Source organism: Lampetra planeri, chromosome 35, assembly GCF_965212315.1.
Source record: "Lampetra planeri chromosome 35, kcLamPlan1.2.h2, whole genome shotgun sequence".
Taxonomy (NCBI): Eukaryota; Metazoa; Chordata; class Hyperoartia; order Petromyzontiformes; family Petromyzontidae; genus Lampetra; species Lampetra planeri.
Window position 1 is genome coordinate 3,817,625 of NC_136141.1, and position 17,430 is coordinate 3,835,054.

At 50.1% G+C, this 17,430-nt stretch overlaps 1 protein-coding gene across 1 annotated transcript in view; it reads right to left on the reverse strand.

The window, feature by feature from the left end:
* TRRAP (transformation/transcription domain associated protein) overlaps window positions 1-17,430 on the reverse strand; it is a 139,165-nt gene that overhangs the window by 110,374 nt on the left and 11,361 nt on the right. Inside the window, exons 11-29 of the mRNA XM_078610768.1 lie at window positions 15,617-15,713; window positions 14,884-15,022; window positions 14,311-14,389; window positions 13,448-13,682; window positions 12,436-12,937; window positions 11,859-11,953; window positions 11,424-11,618; window positions 10,330-10,521; window positions 9,527-9,692; window positions 8,708-8,964; window positions 8,061-8,261; window positions 7,136-7,287; window positions 6,452-6,651; window positions 5,791-6,008; window positions 5,498-5,695; window positions 2,894-3,154; window positions 2,336-2,497; window positions 1,575-1,671; window positions 1,255-1,406 (exon numbers count right to left, since the gene is read on the reverse strand). Of these exons, the coding sequence (XP_078466894.1) occupies window positions 1,255-1,406; window positions 1,575-1,671; window positions 2,336-2,497; window positions 2,894-3,154; window positions 5,498-5,695; window positions 5,791-6,008; window positions 6,452-6,651; window positions 7,136-7,287; window positions 8,061-8,261; window positions 8,708-8,964; window positions 9,527-9,692; window positions 10,330-10,521; window positions 11,424-11,618; window positions 11,859-11,953; window positions 12,436-12,937; window positions 13,448-13,682; window positions 14,311-14,389; window positions 14,884-15,022; window positions 15,617-15,713 (3,598 nt within the window). The remainder of the gene's footprint in view (window positions 1-1,254; window positions 1,407-1,574; window positions 1,672-2,335; window positions 2,498-2,893; window positions 3,155-5,497; window positions 5,696-5,790; window positions 6,009-6,451; window positions 6,652-7,135; window positions 7,288-8,060; window positions 8,262-8,707; window positions 8,965-9,526; window positions 9,693-10,329; window positions 10,522-11,423; window positions 11,619-11,858; window positions 11,954-12,435; window positions 12,938-13,447; window positions 13,683-14,310; window positions 14,390-14,883; window positions 15,023-15,616; window positions 15,714-17,430) is intronic.

The following is a 17,430-nucleotide window of genomic DNA, read 5'->3' on the forward strand; positions in this document are numbered from 1 at the left end:
ATGACGCCGCGGCATCTGTAACATCGACTGCGAAGAAGACGGCACGTACTTTATGACGGAAGCACCTGTAGCATTAACCAGAAAGAGAGACATATTCTTACGTGTTTTCGGTAAAGTCACGTAGGTAAAACATTAAAATTAATAAAAGTAAAATAAAAATAAAATAAAAATCATGACGTTTCGGAGGCAACACAAGCTTCCGTCTTCAGGAAGACAGCTATCGCGCTGTGACGGTTCCACCTGAAGACGGAAGCTTGTGTTGCCTCCGAAACGTCGTGATTTTTTTTTTCATTTTACTTTTATTCATTTTTTTTTTTTACCTACGTGACTTTACCGAAAAAACTAAGAATATGAATCCTTGCAGTCACGAAAGCTTCAAATCTAGAAGAAAGGGAAACGTTGTGACCTGCAGTGTGGTGTGGTTGAGCGGGTGGGTGGGTCGGTCGGTGAGTGGGTGAGTTGTTGCAACCTGCAGTGTAGTCGTCGAAAAAAGTGTGGTTGAGATGAAGCAGCCAGACCTAAATATTGGTTGATGAATCAACAAGTGACGTTCGTGGAAACAGTACCAATGGAAGCAGCAATAGAGAGTGATATGGAGGTAACTAATGTTGGGAAGACTCGATTAACTTGTGGACTCAAAATGCTCCTCAAAAAAAGGTATGTTGAAAATATATCACTCAAAAACAAGAGGTGTTACTCAGTCACGGCAATGACATGAATGTGGCCTTGATGCAAGTAAAGGCAGTAAAGTCTGGTTAGGCCGAGGGAGTCCTTAGGAGGGGTGGAGGATTTTTTCATGAGGTTGGTACATTTCGATTTAAAGCTTTCGTGACTGCAGGGATTCATCTTCTTGGTTCTTTCGGTAAAGTCACGTAGAAGGGAAGTAATAAAATAATAAAAATAAAACATAACAAAATAATTCTCACGACGTTTCGGCCACAACGCAAGCAGCCATCTTCAGGTGGAGAACAGGTCTGTCGAGAAGGCAGAGTCTGCCTTCTTGACAGACCGACAGACCTGTTCTCCACCTGAAGACGGCTGCTTGCGTTGTGGCCGAAACTTCGTGAGAATTATTTTGTTATGTTTTATTTTACTTATTTTATTACTTCCCTTCTACGTGACTTTACCGAAAAAACCAAGAAGAGGTTGGTACAGTCGTAGTAAACATGGCGGGGAAACACATGCGGCCACGTGCGGGCCATGTGAAATTAACGTGAAGTGAACTCAGCCGGGAGGGGGGGGGGGTAGGGGGGCGAATAGCTTCAGAGCGGAAACACACGACACCTTTTCCATGCACGACTCGCCCGCCTTCTGCAGCTCGTCGTTGCTGGAGTTGAGAGCCTTGAAGAGGGCCGCGATGATCTTCTCTCGAACCTCGGCCAGGTAGTTGCACGACGCCAGCGCTTCTGCACCGATGGGAGCGCAAAGGGCAGCAGTCAACGTCGACGGTGCGATGACAACGGTGGTGGCTGCTCGTGCTTCAACGGTTTGTTAAGGCTATAGCGGTGTGGGGAGGTGGGGAATATTTATCTTTGTGCGGAGTCAGCTGGGCAGGCACCTGGCACGGCACTTACTGAGCGCGGCGATGCGCAGGGGAACCAGGGAGGGCAGCGACTTGTAGCAGGGCAGCTTCATGAGGGCAGCGTCCTCGGCCTCGCACAGGGTGAGCAGCTGCGATCAGGGAGGGAAGTACAATGAGGGAACCAAGAGAACATACTCTTAGTTTTTTCGGTAAAGTCACGTAGGTAAAAAATGAAATTAAAATTAATAAAACAGCAAATCTAGCTGTGACGGTCCCACCTGATGATGGAGACTCGTGTTGCCTCCAAAACGTCGTAATTTTTATTATTTTACTTTTATTAATTTTTATTTCATTTTTTACCTACGTGACTTTACCGAAAAAACGAAGAGTATGAATCCTTGCAGTCACGAAAGCTTCAAATCTAGAACCAAGAGAACGGTCATGATGTCCTCCTTCCCAATAACCGCAGTGATAACCGCAACGTTAAACTCCTTCCGACAAACCGCAATGGCATGTCTTTCCTGATAACCGTAATGTGATCTCCTTTCCAATAATCGCACGAAAGTTGTAGAGAGAACAGTCGCACTACTCTCTTCGTCCCTATAACCGCACTCCACCCTCACTCTTAAAAACTGCACTGTGCTCTCCCCTTCCCAATAACCGCATTACAATGTACTTTCCAACAATTGCAATGCACTCTTTCCCCAATAACTGCACCCCACTCTCCTTCCCAATAACCTCACTGCGTTTCTCCTCCTTCCCAATAACCGCAACGTACACTCCTTGCCGGTGCAAGAGCGGCCGCTGGCACACCTCGGAGAAGAAGAGCTTGTGCTCCATGATGGTGAGGTCCATGGTAAAGAGGCGCGGCTGAAGCGTCGTGCAGAAGGTGTTGCCCTCCATGAGGCCGATCTGCGCGTTGGCCGGCTGATGTTTCAGCAGGTGCTTCTTGGGTGGGATCATGTCTTGGAGCACCTGCAGTATAAACGAAGGAATTGCAACTGATACAGCCACAGCAAACGGTCTCCACCCGTGATCAATCTGGGCCGGTACAATTCACACCAAACCCGCGTACCGGCACTTTTCAGAACGGTTCATATTCTTCCCCGCTGTGCTGTTTACACAGATGGGAAATGGCAGTGAACGTGGCCTGCTGCAGGACTCCATACCGATGCTTCTACATTTCCATCTCAATCACCGACGGACGTTTGAGATGGAAAACAAACCGCAAGAGACGCTTACGCATCAAACGCCGGAACCCTAACGCAAGCCAAACATTAGACAGCTTTCCCCATCACAGTTTATGACAACTTTCCCGACCGGTTCTCAGCCATAATGAGACCTCACCAGGTGAGTGGGTGACGCACGCACCTCCTTGTGGGGCTCCATGATGTCGGCGACGCTCTTGCCCGTGGCGCGCGCCAGCACCTGCAGCGAGCGCATGGCCTGCACGCGCACCGTCTGGTTGGGCGAGGTGACCTCGCGCACCAGCTCGTGCGTGGCCGCGTGCAGCGCCTTGGCCTGCGAGGCCACCAGCTCCGCCGTGCGCTCGTCGTCGCGCAGCGGGGACGCGCACCGCACCAGCAGCTGCTCCAGCGTCGCCGTCGCCATCGCCACGGCGCCGCTCGACACCTGCGACAGGAAGATCGTGGCGAGGGGGCGGCGGTAGGTTAGTAGCCGCGCACGGCAGAGGTCGCAAACGTGTTTTGATTCCTTACCCGTACCCGTACCCGGCCGCACCAGGGTCGCAAATGGGTACCCGTACCCGGCCGGGTACGGGTAGCCGTTCCCTACCCATACCCTACCCGAAATGAGTGACAAACGGCTACTCACCAGTGACTTACGGCCTACCCGTACCCGTACCCGGCCGCACCAGGGTCGCAAACGGCTACCCGTACCCGGCCGGGTACGGGTAGCCGGGTATCGGGTAGGGTACGGGTATCGGGTACCCGGTAGCGACCTCTGGCGCACGGCGAGGGAGCTTTCCGAGTCATGGAATCGATAAGCGGAACATCACGCCTCCATCCCATAGCCGCACCTCCACATTATTCAGTGGCGGGCCGTGTATTTTACACCTAGGGTTTCAGCGCTATCCTCCCGCAATTAAACCGCCTTCGAATAACCTCACCATGACACTAGGGCTATAGGCTATAGTCATTCGACGTAACCACCCCATATTCACAGTGACAGGAACCTTTATCGAGTGGAATAAAGTGATCTAACACGAGGCTCAACACTTATGAGAGTTACAATACACTGATTGCAGAGACGTTAATACATATTTTTAGGTTTTTTACCGAAAACCTAAGAATATGAATCCTTGCAGTCACGAAAGCTTCAAATCTAGACGTTAATACATGGAGACTGAAACCATCAAGGATGTACCACTATTACGCAGTATGACAGGATGCTGCATCACAAATAGACATCGCATAGCCCAAATCAATGTCATTACCAAAGAAACAAGAACAAACTCACAACAACCAGTCACATGTACTCATACGACCACCAAGCAAGCAAAAATGCCGTAAAACGAATATAACAATCAGGATTCAACAGGCTTCCCCAAACAAAAAAAATCTAAAGTACTACATCTAAAAATCTAAACGTAATGAAAGAAAAATGTTATAAATCTTAGATGATGCTACGTTACGTGCTCGCTAGTTTTACTTTAGTTAGCTAACTGGCCCTCCAATCACGCCACACGAACAAGGCTAACGTAGGCGGCTAGGCCAGCTAGAAGGCTCCGGCGTGTCAAAGAATACGCCCAACACGGCAAACTCGAAATCTGATTGGTTAAAGAAGATGACAATCAACAACCTCGTCCCCATATGCTTCAACAGCAGAGGGGATTCACTCGACATTCTGAAGGCCTCAGGGTAGATTTTTCATCCGGAGAGGCAGAGACAGCACAGGTGGAAAATCTGATTGGATAAAAGCTCTAATTTATGAGCTGCACTGGAAGTAGTGCAACTGAGGGAGAGAGTAGCAATGAAATGACGTTAATAGACTGATGGGAACGAACTTGTATGCATACAAAGAGTATGAATACATATAGCATTAATGAAAATCATAAAAATATAATTTTCTGATTCTGTCAATCTCTAGGCCAGCAGAGAAGGCCTTGCTGGCCCTGAGGGCCCACCTCTGACATCATTAAAGTTTATTTTTACACACGGCCTTCTGGGAGCGCACAACTTCTGCGGCATTGGTTCAACGCAAGGAAACTCTGGCCCCGGCCTTGACACTCAATTTCTTGTCAGCAGAGCCGCCCTTTGCTTGAACTAATGCTGCACTGGCAGAAGTTTATCAGCAAGGATCCCCTTCTCTACCGGACATTGGTCATTGTTCGATGCAAATTCTGCACCAGAGAAGCGGAGCTGACACAGCAGTAAGGGAGACAGGTGGCATGAGAGAAGCAGAGACGCAGCATGGAAATGGTGAGAAACAGACACCAGACTGGAACTGTTAGCGAAACAATCCACACCGCAATTAAACAACGGCTTCCCCAGTATTGCAAATCATCAGCACGCCACAACCACGCGACCCTCATCAGGTCAGTGAGCGATCGGGTAGCATCCGTATATTGGGTTTTGCCATTATTACAAATCATCAGGAGAGCATGGTCACATTACTCTCTTCTGCCCTCATCAAGGATCATCAGTCGAAAATCATTCTATTCTACACAGCCAAACCGTCACCACCATAATTAGGCCTCATCAGCATCGCACTGCTCTATTGCAGGGGTCAGGAAACCAAAATAACAAGAGCAGCCATTTTTGTCAAATTCTGTAAAAAAAAACCTCAATATTTCAATAGCCGCAATGCACGTGAACACGAGACGATCCTCAATAAATAACGCCACCCAGCAGTCCCTGAAGAGTCGCATGCGGCTCCGGGGCCGCAGGTTGCCGACCCCTGGTCTATTTGCCATCTACTGACGGCCACCTCGCAGCAAAAGACCGTTACACTGACCTCCCCGGTGAGGTCCATCATGACGAAGAGCAGGGCCTTGAGGAAGGTGTACTGATGCTGGAGCACCCAGGCGAGAGGCAGGCGCTCCATGAGGAACTTGATGGCCACGCAGCCGCCCTGCTTGGCGTACCACGCCTGCTCATAGCAGCACGCGCACAGGCGCTCCACCACGTACGAGAAGAGCGGCAGCTGGCTCGCCTGCGGGGTGGAGAAAACACGGTGTCTGGAAAGTGGGCGGAATGAGGTGTCCGGGGAGTGGGGGGCGAACAGTGTCCAGGGAGTGGCACGCGTACCCTCTCCTTGGAGCCCATGATGATGGAGGCGACGTCGAAGATGATGGCGAGCGCCACCTCGCCGATCTTGCACAGCTCTTTCTCCTCGTACGCCATGCACACTGCGATGGCGTCCACCAGCACCAGCGGGTCCATGCAACGCGCGCCGCCCTCCTCGCCGTGGAACATCAGCGTGCTCAGCTGCGAGTCGGGCTTGTGGGCACCCAGCGGGAACGGGCCTGGGGTGGCAGGGACGGGGGGGGAGGCACAGGAGGAGGAGCAGTCGCAAAAAAGTCGAAGCAATTTCCTGCTCAAATGAGCATTGAGGCGATGCTCATCGCGTTTACAGCTCCGAACCAATGGTGGACATTCCACATTACTGTGGAATGCGGGCCAGCCTCTGATTAGGACAACCCGTGAGGGAGAGATGATGGGGCTGAGTCAACCCCCAACTAGCAAATGAACTCGCAAACCTTCCGATTGAGAGTCACTCAGGCGGAGGAGTAGCGGCGTGACGAATAAAACTAACTGGAATAAATAAAAACGTTTTTTTAAGTCGTTTACCTACATACAGCCGAACGAGCGCAATTGTAAAGGTGCAGCCCTGCAATGGATCACAGCCGGCAAGAGGGCGCCTACCGAATCCAAGCGCCCGTCACACACACACACACCGCTCCCTCACCGGCCAGCTGCGCCACGGCCACCATGGTGTAGTGGCGGATGAGGCTGGCCACGAAGGGCAGGGCGCTGGGCCGGAGGTCCTTGATGACGGCCGACATGAATGCGCCGGTGAGCGCTTGCTCGAAGGTGCGACGCGCCGGCGTGTCCTGAGCTTTGAAGCGGTGCGAGATGATCACCGACGGGACCGGCTTGTCCGTGAAGCTGGCGCGGCGGGCAGGGTGGTACGGTAAAAACACAGGGGTCAATTCGCCACTACCATCACCACCAGCAACAACGACAGCCGCCGTTCGCTACTATATGGCGGTGACGTCACCAGAGCGTTTGCGCCAGCCGGGCGATTCGCTATCACCACCCACCATCACTATTGTCTGCTTAAAATGGCTAGGACTCTATATATTTCAGCAGGAAGAGCCCAATGAGATGTTGGGGTCTGTTTCATAAGATAGGAGGGTGTTAAGGCAAACACAGTGGTCACTTTACCATCACCACCACTCTGTCTACTTAAATATGGGTACACCAATGATGATGAAGATTATACTGTTTCACAAAAATCCTATTAAAATAAATTAAATGCATTTCAGCCATTCTGTCTACTGATAAATTAAACCCTCCCAGCGCCATGTCAGACATGAGTGTTTTTTCACTGATGCGATGCTTTTGTGAACACTCTGTAGGAGGGCGGCACCTGGGATGCGCCAGTAGCTGATGCAGCGGAACCTTGCTGTCATCCAGGCACATCATGGCGACCAGGAAGCAACGGATGACCTCCCAGGCTTGCCGCCTGTAGTAGGGCTCTGTGCTGGCGCTCTTTAGGCAGTCCAAGGCAGTCTCAATCGCCTGATCGGGGCAATAAATCATCACAAAAACATCAAGCCTTGTTAACTTTGCTTTCACAAATGTCGCGAAGAGGAAATGCATAACTCAATGTTTCACACGTCTGGTTTCCCCTTTGGGATATATTGAAATGTAAAGGAAGTCTCCAAGACAGGCAAAGAATGAGCAGCAGAAAGAAAGGAGCGCCGGACAAGCAGGAAGGGTAAGACGGGGAGAAGGAATGACCTGGGCTAAGATGTCAGAGACAAGGGGGGTGGGGGGGGCTGATGAGAGGGGAAGAGAAGGAAAGGAAGTCACGAGCGGAAGTGAGCTACATGGACCGGAGTCTATTTTTATATGGTGTGGTTGGAATAGGGGAGGCTTTAAGAATGGGGACAGCCACATACAAGTCACGTGGCTTTGCTGAGGCTTGAGCTAATATAGAGATTTGTATACATCTAGGACAAGCACTGAAGGTGGACCGGTACCAAATCACTGAAAGAAACAGGATAAGTAAGGAAATTAAAGCTTTTGGATTTTTTTTTGTATACTTATCAGCAACCTACCCATGTGGTTTCATTTTAAAATGATGGCTTTACATAACGATATCAACAAAAAGGTGGTGACAATGGCGACGGTAACTTCGGTCACTGAAGGACGGCCGTTAAACCGTGCAAAAATCTGCGGGGTGGCAGCTGAAACACACGGCGGTGGCGAGATATGGCGGCATCGACGTCAATGGCCACACGACGACCTCTTCACCATGACCTCGGCAGCAAAGGCGTTTTGAGACGCACCTTCTCCATGGGCAGCTGTATGGAGGCCTTGCAGTCGGGAAACTCCACGGTGACGCTGGGGCCCTGCGTCTCGGTGCCCTGCCAGCTCAGCTTCTGCGACTCCTTCAGCATCTTGCGGTTGCTGCCGCCAAACTTGCCCAGCACGCGGTAGGCCACGTGTGAGATGTTGTCCGCGGGGTTCCTCAGGGTCCGCCACAACGCCTGGCGTAGAAGCAGATGTCGGAAGGGTGGGCCGAGGTCAGGAAGGTCAAGACAGGAGCGGCGGGCAAAGCGCCGGGAGAGACGGGGTCAAATGTGAATTTCGAAAAAAAAGCAAATCGCCACACTCGTCATTAACACTGCCCTACAAATAGTAAGAATTTACATTTCTAAGGCGCAATTCATCAAAAGATTTCAGTGCGCCATGCACGAAGTTAGGAAATATAAATACGACAGAGGCCCTGGCAAAATTTGGACCGTGACACCAGCGCACATTTTTTTTTTTACATTACGGGATCGTGAGCATCCAACGTAAAGCAGAGGGCACATGCACAAATGTAGGGTGAACATTCCTGAGCTCCGTGACATCTGTTGAACAACGGACGCCTTGCAAACAACACGTGTGTTGCTTTTGTGGTTGTTTGTTGTCGACGAGCACACACACCAACCTGCATGAGCTCGGCGCGCACGGGCTGGATGTGGTCGTACAGGAAGTCGGGCTGCAGGTTGTCGACGCACAGCTCGAGCGTCCGCAGGCCCTGGCTCACGAGCGTCTGCGAGCCGTTGAGCGCCGACACCAGCGGGTCCATGAGCATGGGCAGGTAGGGCAGCAGCGAGCTGAGGCGCACCGGCACCGTCAGGCACAGCTCCACAAACAGGTCCTTCATGTACTGCTTGTGCAGGCCGCTCTGCAGCATGTTCAGGCCTAGGCGGAGTTGCAGGCACAAGAAGAAGGGAATCAGAATGAGAATCTTTATTTAGACTGGAGGAATCCGATGAGCTATGAAGCTCCTTTTCACAATGTCCAGTATGGGCGGGTCAGCAAGTTACAACAGCAAACATGCAAAAACACGATAGGAATGCAAAAATTCGATAAAGGTAAGAAAATTACCGAATATAAATAAGTACCGAATTATTAGCTTAGCCAAGTCCGATTAATCAAGTTTGGGCAAGGCAACAAAAAAAAAACAGTCCCAGACCACAAACCAAGATAACACAGTCCCTCAATAAAATGGCACAGGAGAGGGGAGAGAAAGGCAACGGCTGAAACGGTCGTTGAGGTCTGTTGTTGGTGTACGGCGACGTTCGAGGGATTGCCGAACAATCGCGGCCTTGCATAGGAGAGACCAGTGGTTCTCACCGTGTACAGGATCTTGCGATGGAAGTTTGGCCAGATCATTACACGGCCTTACCCGAAAATGACCGATTCATCGTTACCATCACTATCGCTACCAACGGGCGAGTGAGTTAGGAGCTGCGAGTCTCACCCTGCAGTAAGTTGGGCAGCAGCGGCAGGAACTCCTGGTACAGCAGATCGTGGCTGCCCCCTCCAATGGAGCGGAAGAGCGCCCGTAGCAGCAGGAAATAGTTGTAGGGCTCCTTTGCCGTCTGCGCCAGCTCCATGGCGCTCGTCACTATGCGGTGCAGATGGGGCTGTGCGCGCGCACGCAGAATGAAACGTCGTTAAAATGTGCTTTTATACAGATCACTTGTGCAACTGCATCACGCAACGTCACACAATCCACAAATACGGACGCGCAAACGCAGCAAGAGATTTTCAGCCAATTAATAGTGAATTTTTGTTACACAAGTGGGAGGAAACCGCAGCACCTGGAGAAAAACCCACGCGTGCAAAGGGGGCAACATTCTACCCCATACAGATAGGGTAAACGATAACAAGTCGATTTAAAGCTTTCGTGACTGCAGGGATTCATCTTCTTGGTTCTTTCGGTAAAGTCACGTAGAAGGGAAATAATAAAATAATAAAAATATAACATAATAAAATTATTCTCACGACGTTTCCGCCACAACGCAAGCAGCCGTCCTCAGGTGAAGAACAGGTCTGTCGGAAAGACAGCGTCTGAATGAAGAACAATACAATTCTCACGACGAACCAAGAAGAAGTCTGTACTTTGTTATACCGTCTTGTCATGGCTGCTATTTTTTATTTGTTACGAAGTCTCAAAAACAACGCTCATAAATACTTTGTGAGGTTAGGATGGAAGGGGGTCACAAAGAGAGAGGAGAGAGAGGAGACAGACAGCCACCCCACCCCCCCGCCTCCTCCCACCTTGAGCATCTGCTCATTCTCGGCTGCGAATAGCGAGACGGAGCCGAAGACGAGCTTGAAGAGCTTGAGGTAGAGGTTGGAGCGTTCCAGGTTGGATCCCATCTCGGGCAGACGCTCCAGCAGATACTCCACCAGGATGGTGGCGAACAGCGCAGACGTGCTGGGGTTTGCCAGGAATGAGTTGGCCACAATCTGTGCGCACATGGGTACCGGGGGGGTAATGGTGATCGTTATCCGGTATTAGGAAGCCACTGGAGCTATGGACGTTTAAATCTATATTGAAAACTCATTTCTTTAGAGAACTGATTTTTGTGTTTAGTTTGTTGTCCTACCCCCGCTCCTCCGATTAACACGGTTGGCTACGTAAGGTGTGAAAGAAGTTCTACATACAAACATACAGCAGCAGCTGTGATCAATCCACTGGGTATACTCTCAGACGTGTTCCATTCCTTGGCCACCAGCTCCGTTATTATTTTCGACAACCATCCTTTCTATTTTTCACGATGTCAAAAACATGTGTTTTGGAAACGTGCGTTTGGATTATTTGGCAGCGAGAAATTTCCGCATGATAACAACTTCGTTGAGATATTATTTGTGGTCAGGTCCCTTCTAAAAAAAGAGCTATAGAGCTCGATGGGCCTTACCTGCTAAATAAAATAAATAGTAAAAATGTGTATGTTCTCTGATCCATGCATTCTTCTTTTATTGTTCCATATTTTGTGTTACATGTTTCTGAACCACATGTCACAGACTGAAGGGCACCCCCAGTGTCAGCTGGCCCTGTGTGGCACAAAGTGACTCGGCAACGACCTGCAAGTGGGCATGAGTCTGCCAGTTAGTGGCGATGATTGTTGCTGTGTATAATCCCAATTGAGTAATTTTTTTCAGAGCTACATCCGCACACAGCACAGAAACATCAAGTGCCGATGCAGTCCCAGTTTAGTGCCATGCTGTAAAGTAACGTCTGTAGCATCAGAGGAAATGGGAGCATTGCTTTAATGTTGTCCTATTTACGTGTGGGCCAGGAGCCTAGACGCTCCGTTTCGGATCGTTTGGAATCTGTAAATGAGAGGGATATGCGAATGCTGGCTGACCTGTAACGCGTAGTTCTTTGCGATACGGTCCACCATGTAGGGAACCGTGGTCTGGAAGATCTCCTTGAAGGTCAGCGGGTTCATCATGGTGAACACTCCGGCAAAGTGCTCCAGCACCTCCTTCTCCTCCTTGATGCGCACCGTCTGCGAGTTGGCGGCTCGGATGTACGTCTGCCCGTTCACTCCCACCTGCACCTGTTAGCCACAAACACAAAGTGAACTCGAGTAGATTACTCTTACAATGTGGATTTAATGAATGTCTACGGGGAAATGCATACAATTAACTCTCAAATATTTGGTGTAATGGGTGGGGGAGGGCTGGCCCATAATTAAGAAAAATACGGATAATGCAAAGCACGTTCATATTTGGCTATGTAAAAAAAAAACAGATTTTGCGAGCTCCTTAATGTTTGCAAGAGCAGACCGAGGACCAACCTGGTAAATGTCGAGAGCCTGCATGGCATATTTCACCAGTTTGATGAATATCTGCGTCTCCTTCGGCTGAAACTGCTTGTGCACAGCAGTGGCATCTGCCAAATTAAAGAAACAAAGGACAACCACACGTTTGATCATTCATCCAAATACAACCCCATCCAGCCCTATGTCTAAACCAGATGTGGCCATTACTCGAACCCTAACAGACTTAGGCCTTGCCACAAGCCTCACAATGTTTTTCCAAAAACTACCGTGAACAAGGATAGACCTCACCTTCATCGCAATCCTAGCAGTCACGAGCCTAGGCCACAAGCAAAGCCTAACCAGTGCAGATCAACAACTTATTCTAGGTCAAACAAGTGTAGAACTCAACCTAACCGTAACGTTAAACAATAACAGTCAAACTTATAACCCTGACATTCTGAGACCTCACTTAAACTCTAAACACGCGAGACAAAACCCTAACCCAAGCACTAACAAGCCTGGGTTTTACCCTGACACTAATCTGAGGATCGACACCCTGATACCCCTTTTCACCCCTTCACCACCACCGCACGCCTAACACCGTCTCTGTTACCTCCAGGTGTCTTGCACGAACCGATGCCCCAGGTGATGGTCTTAACTCCGCACACCAGGGTCTTCACCAGGCCGCGGCAGTCGCCCACGCAGAACGGCTGCTTGTCAGCTTGCTCCGTGGCACCTTGCGCCACTCTCTCACCACCGCCGCCGCCACTTCCCTGCGGCTGCTGCTGCTGCTGCTGCGGCGTCGTCGTCACCGCCGCCCCCATGTGGTGCGATGTGGACGCGACGGAAGGTAGCGGTGGCCCCGGGCCACCGCCGCCGCCGCCGACCACCGCCCCGGGGGTCCCCGGTGTGGAGGGGCCCTGGGAGGACGTGGAGGGAGCCACCGACGTGGGAGTGGGGCAGGGGCTGGGGCTGGGACCGGGGCCCGGTGTGGCGGGCGCCATCATCTCCGAGCTGCCGGGCATGACCCCAACGAGCTCCGCCTGCGGTTTGCACTTCTTGAAGATGGCCGGCAGCTGGTACTTGGAGATTGTGTGGAATTTGAGCACGAACACCTGTTCACGGACGTTACGATGCAAGTCAGGGGCACGTTATAGTCATTTATAATTGCAGGGGAAAGACCCAATGGGTTTCTTAATCTGTTTAAAAAATGAAGGGGATTCAAATGTTTAGTTGGTTAAATCGACTTGGAGATGCTGCCACAGTGAGACAATGGTTGGCACACTGGGGGCTTGCAATCCAGAAGTCGTGAGTTCGATTCAATCTCAAATTACATCAAGGGATCTCATTTCACAGTCCGATTCAAAGTGGGCATTGCTTATTTCACAATCATTAACTCAAGACACCCCGCGCAGCTTTAACCAGGGAAGGCCGCTCGGCTCGAACCGTGGATCTCTTCCAACAACAAGCAGCAAAGGCGCCAAGCACTTTGCGGTGCCGCCACCCGACCACCTCTTCTGCCAGCAGGGGCACGGGGGATTGGGGGGGGGGGGCTGAAAGTTTCCTGCACCCCACCGGTAGCCAAGCGACCCGATCGCGGCTCTAAGAGGCCCACCACCACTTGCCTCCAGCATGCGCAGCAGCACCTCGCGCCCGTTGCCACCCTCCTGTTCGCTGCGGGAGCGGATGCACTCCACGAGGTTGAGCAGCAGCTTGCACGACACCGTCTGGATGCTGCTGGGCAGAGTCTCGTCGTCGATGTTGCGTGAGAAGAGGCGCACGGCCAGCGCCAGCTCCGACAGCGGCAGGTGCTGGCGCACGTGGTGCACCAGGTCGGCGAGCGTGCTGTAGGCGAGCGGCCTGCGTGACGACGGACAAAGGCGACATTTAATCGGATGAGCATTCGGGTTATTGCCACGAGGTGTGGGTTTCACGCTTCTTATCATTAACCATCCACCAACCGAAAAGATCGTCCCGTTTACGAAAAAGTTATCAACGGTGCCCCATCAGCAGTCAGGTGTGCACCTCCGATTAGCACGGTTAGCTATGTACAGTGCTAAAGAAGTTCAACATACATACGTACAATCAATGCTTGTATAATTTTCTCTGGATGACATGGGAAATTATGTAAAATGTTAGATTCGGGTCCAAAATTATATCATGCATAACACAAAACAATTAGCGTCATTGTGAAAAATATAAGTGTCTCATACTGCATTGCCGAAAGTTTATGTTGAAACCGGTCCAGAGTATGCTTGCATTGAACCAATGATGCTGACGTGATGTGTACAAAATACGTTCATGTTATTGAAAGTGGAGGGATAGATATATGAATGAGAAGCAATGTCGGATTCTTTATTTTACTCATTAAAAACAATTCATGCAAGCAGCCGAATGCAGGATCCTGCTAAAACAAGTCTCTGCAAACTCGGCGAGGGTTCCCCCCCCCGTGGTCTCTCATTGAACGCGTGACTCATTCCTCGCTCACCTGAGCGTCTCCCTGACCGTGTAGCCAGAACCGATGAGGATGGACTCGTCAAACAGCTTGTCCATCTGGGGGATGAATTCTGTCGGCGACGGGGCAGATCGAGAGAAGACAACGGAAAAAAAAATCAATAACGACGCTGGGCTCTTAATCATTGGCCACAATGCAGAAGGCGGAGCAGCACCAATTACGGCATTTGCTAACATAGATAACGCCAAGTACTAGCATTCTACACAGCAGGCCTGATTGCAAGTTGAATAATTTCACTGCTTCATCATTCGATTGCACACAACTCAAACGGCGCTTGCTGCGTAGTTCCAACGTCCTTAGTTGCGTACAATTGAAGCGCCTTTCGTGAATCCACTACTGGATGAGGGCCTCCTCTTACACCCTTGCGGCTCGTTGGGGGGAGGTTATCTGTTGACTCCACGTCACCGTGCCGGGTGGATGAAAGCGGGGACGCGTAGGACGTGGGAGCGTAATACGGTGCAACGACGGAATTGACGCGCCAAACGAACGCGAGCCAAAGCGTTGCATCGCGGGGTGCGCTTTCAACGGGCTTCCTCTGCCACGTACGGTTGCGCAGGTCTGTGGTGAGGATGTGCTTGGCGGCGATGAGGAGCTCCTTGCGCAGGTGAGCCGTCTCGGGTGGGCAGCCAGCAAGCAGCTGCAGCATCCCCTTCACCATCTGCTGCGAGTACTTGCTCACCAGCTCCTGTGTTTGCATGAGAGGGAGAAGGAGAGGAGAGGAGACACGTGTTTGTGTTCGCGTAAAAGCGTGACGGCGACGATGTGTGAACGGCGACACCGATGTTTCCGCAGCCAATGATTACGAAGCGTAATTTGATTTCCGGGTTCGGCCACGCGATGATCTGCCCAAAATTTGTGTCGTTCAGACACTCCACTGCCCGACACAGGCAAAATTAAAATTATCACATGTACAAGCGTTTAATAACGCGCCAATTTATTATCGTTTCAGCTTGCTCACCAATAAGTGGAAACATTTTATTGCAACCAAATACAGCAATCGGACTTCATTTTAAACTGCACCAAAGCATCTTCATAATTGGCAGATGCGGTTGTGGGAATTGTTGTTGCTGTCCGCTTGGCCTTGTGGGCCTTTGGGCTTGCACTCAGAAACACACGAGCTGCAAGCGAGCGTAAAACATAAATAACTAACAAACCTTGGCACACCCAATTATTTTCCAGCAAGGAACACGGCCGGTCAATATAAACCCTTGTTTACGCCCGAGTGAAAGTGCACCACACTTCCTTTGTCCTAAAGCTCAGCGAGCACCAGGTCCCGTACCTGATAGACTCGGATAATGTAAGCCAAGAAGGACAGCGTTTTGATCTGGGCCGCAATGAAGTCGGCGTACAGCTCCTTGTTGAACAGCTTGTTTTGCCTGGAACAAGGGCGAGAGAAAGATGAAAGAATGAGTGTCTTTTGTCGGTGCTCTGACGCAGGATTCACAGCTGATACAACCTGTACGCCCCAGCTCAAGCCAAATCGTCCACTGTGTTGGACAGAACGGAGCGTACTATTACCGAGAACGGAGCATGACGCAGCAAGCTGGCAAGCCAGGCAATTGAGGGAGCCTCTTGTTTTGTTGTGGGATTTAACCGCTTTAACAATTGCAATATTTGCGACGTTTCATTTGATGCAGTTGTTTTTTTTGCACCGATTTCTATGAGCTTCATTGCTGGATTTTATATTTTATTTTAGCTTTTCTCATTTTGGTGACCCTGGTCACTCTTGCAAATGAGAGGCTTATTCTGACGCAAGACTCTTGCGAGTTGTCGCCTGGTTAAAACAAACTAAAGACACCACGACCACAAACTTCGTAGGATTTTGCAAGCAAAGCAGAATAAGCAGCCATCGGCTTTCCTTACAAACTCGCTCACAATTGCTATTGCTGTATTTTAAAGATTTATGAAGTGCAAGAGCCCACAAAGAGGTTTCAGAGCGGTGTACAGTCCAACAAATTTCAATAAGCCACAAAACACACATACGTAAGAAATAACACACAGGGTTTGTATATAAATAGCATTGATAACATAACCCATGTAGAAATATTCTCATCTTCATTCCTGCCAATCCACTGCTGAGTCAAGTCCTCCTCACACCGGGGGGTTGTTTTGACCATACTTCACCACACTGGTTCGTGCAGGTTGGTGAAGCGGGGGGGGGGGGGGGGGGGCCCAGGACTGTTTCAGATATCACTTGCCACTGAGGATAGCCATTAAAAGAGAGCGAACTCGGCTCTTCGGTTTCCAAGCGCAGCATACGAACCACTGCACCACCGCTCCTCCCATTTAATGATTGTACACAGAATTTATAATAACGTCATGAAGGGACTTCACTGGGTCAAGTATTTTTCTTCATTAATGTTGTACTGTAATACCGAATTATTACTCTCGTATTTAATTCTGTGATATAATGCGGATAACACTTTTATATAACATCAAATGGGGGTTCAACATAAAAAAATGTGATTGCTTCATTTGGAAAATTGTCACGTTAAGTGTAGTTTTTATAAATATGCGTAACGTTAGGTCAACGCAGACGCATTTCACTCACTTTCAAAAGATTATTACTGCCCTCTCGTATTTTTTCCATCGGAGCGAGACCTTAATTATGTCAACCGTAAGCAAAGCTCTCATTAGTAGACAAACCATGACAAACACAACGAGCGCATGACGCACGCACACTCGTGAGTGTGTGCGCCTTCAGAACTCCACTCTCTCTCCAGGGCCCCTTGCTTGACGTGACATCACCTTCCATTGTTACTCCCACTAATAAATAAGGAATGAGTGGATGCCTCATTTGCCCGCAGCTCGGCTGTTCAATCTGGTGACATGGTTACGGACTGCCGCATGCGTTTTAGCAGCACTTCTAATAGCGACAACAGCAACAGCAATCACGACGGTAACAGCAATACCATTGGCGGTGACATAGCTCGCGGGAATATTTGCATCAGCGACATCAGTGTTGGCAGAAACAGCTACATTAGAAGCAACATCAGCAGCAACAGCAGAAAAACATTAACATCGGCAGGGTGCAGCAACAGGAAATTAGCAACAGCGATGTCAAACTCAACGTCAGTATTATTATAGCAATAG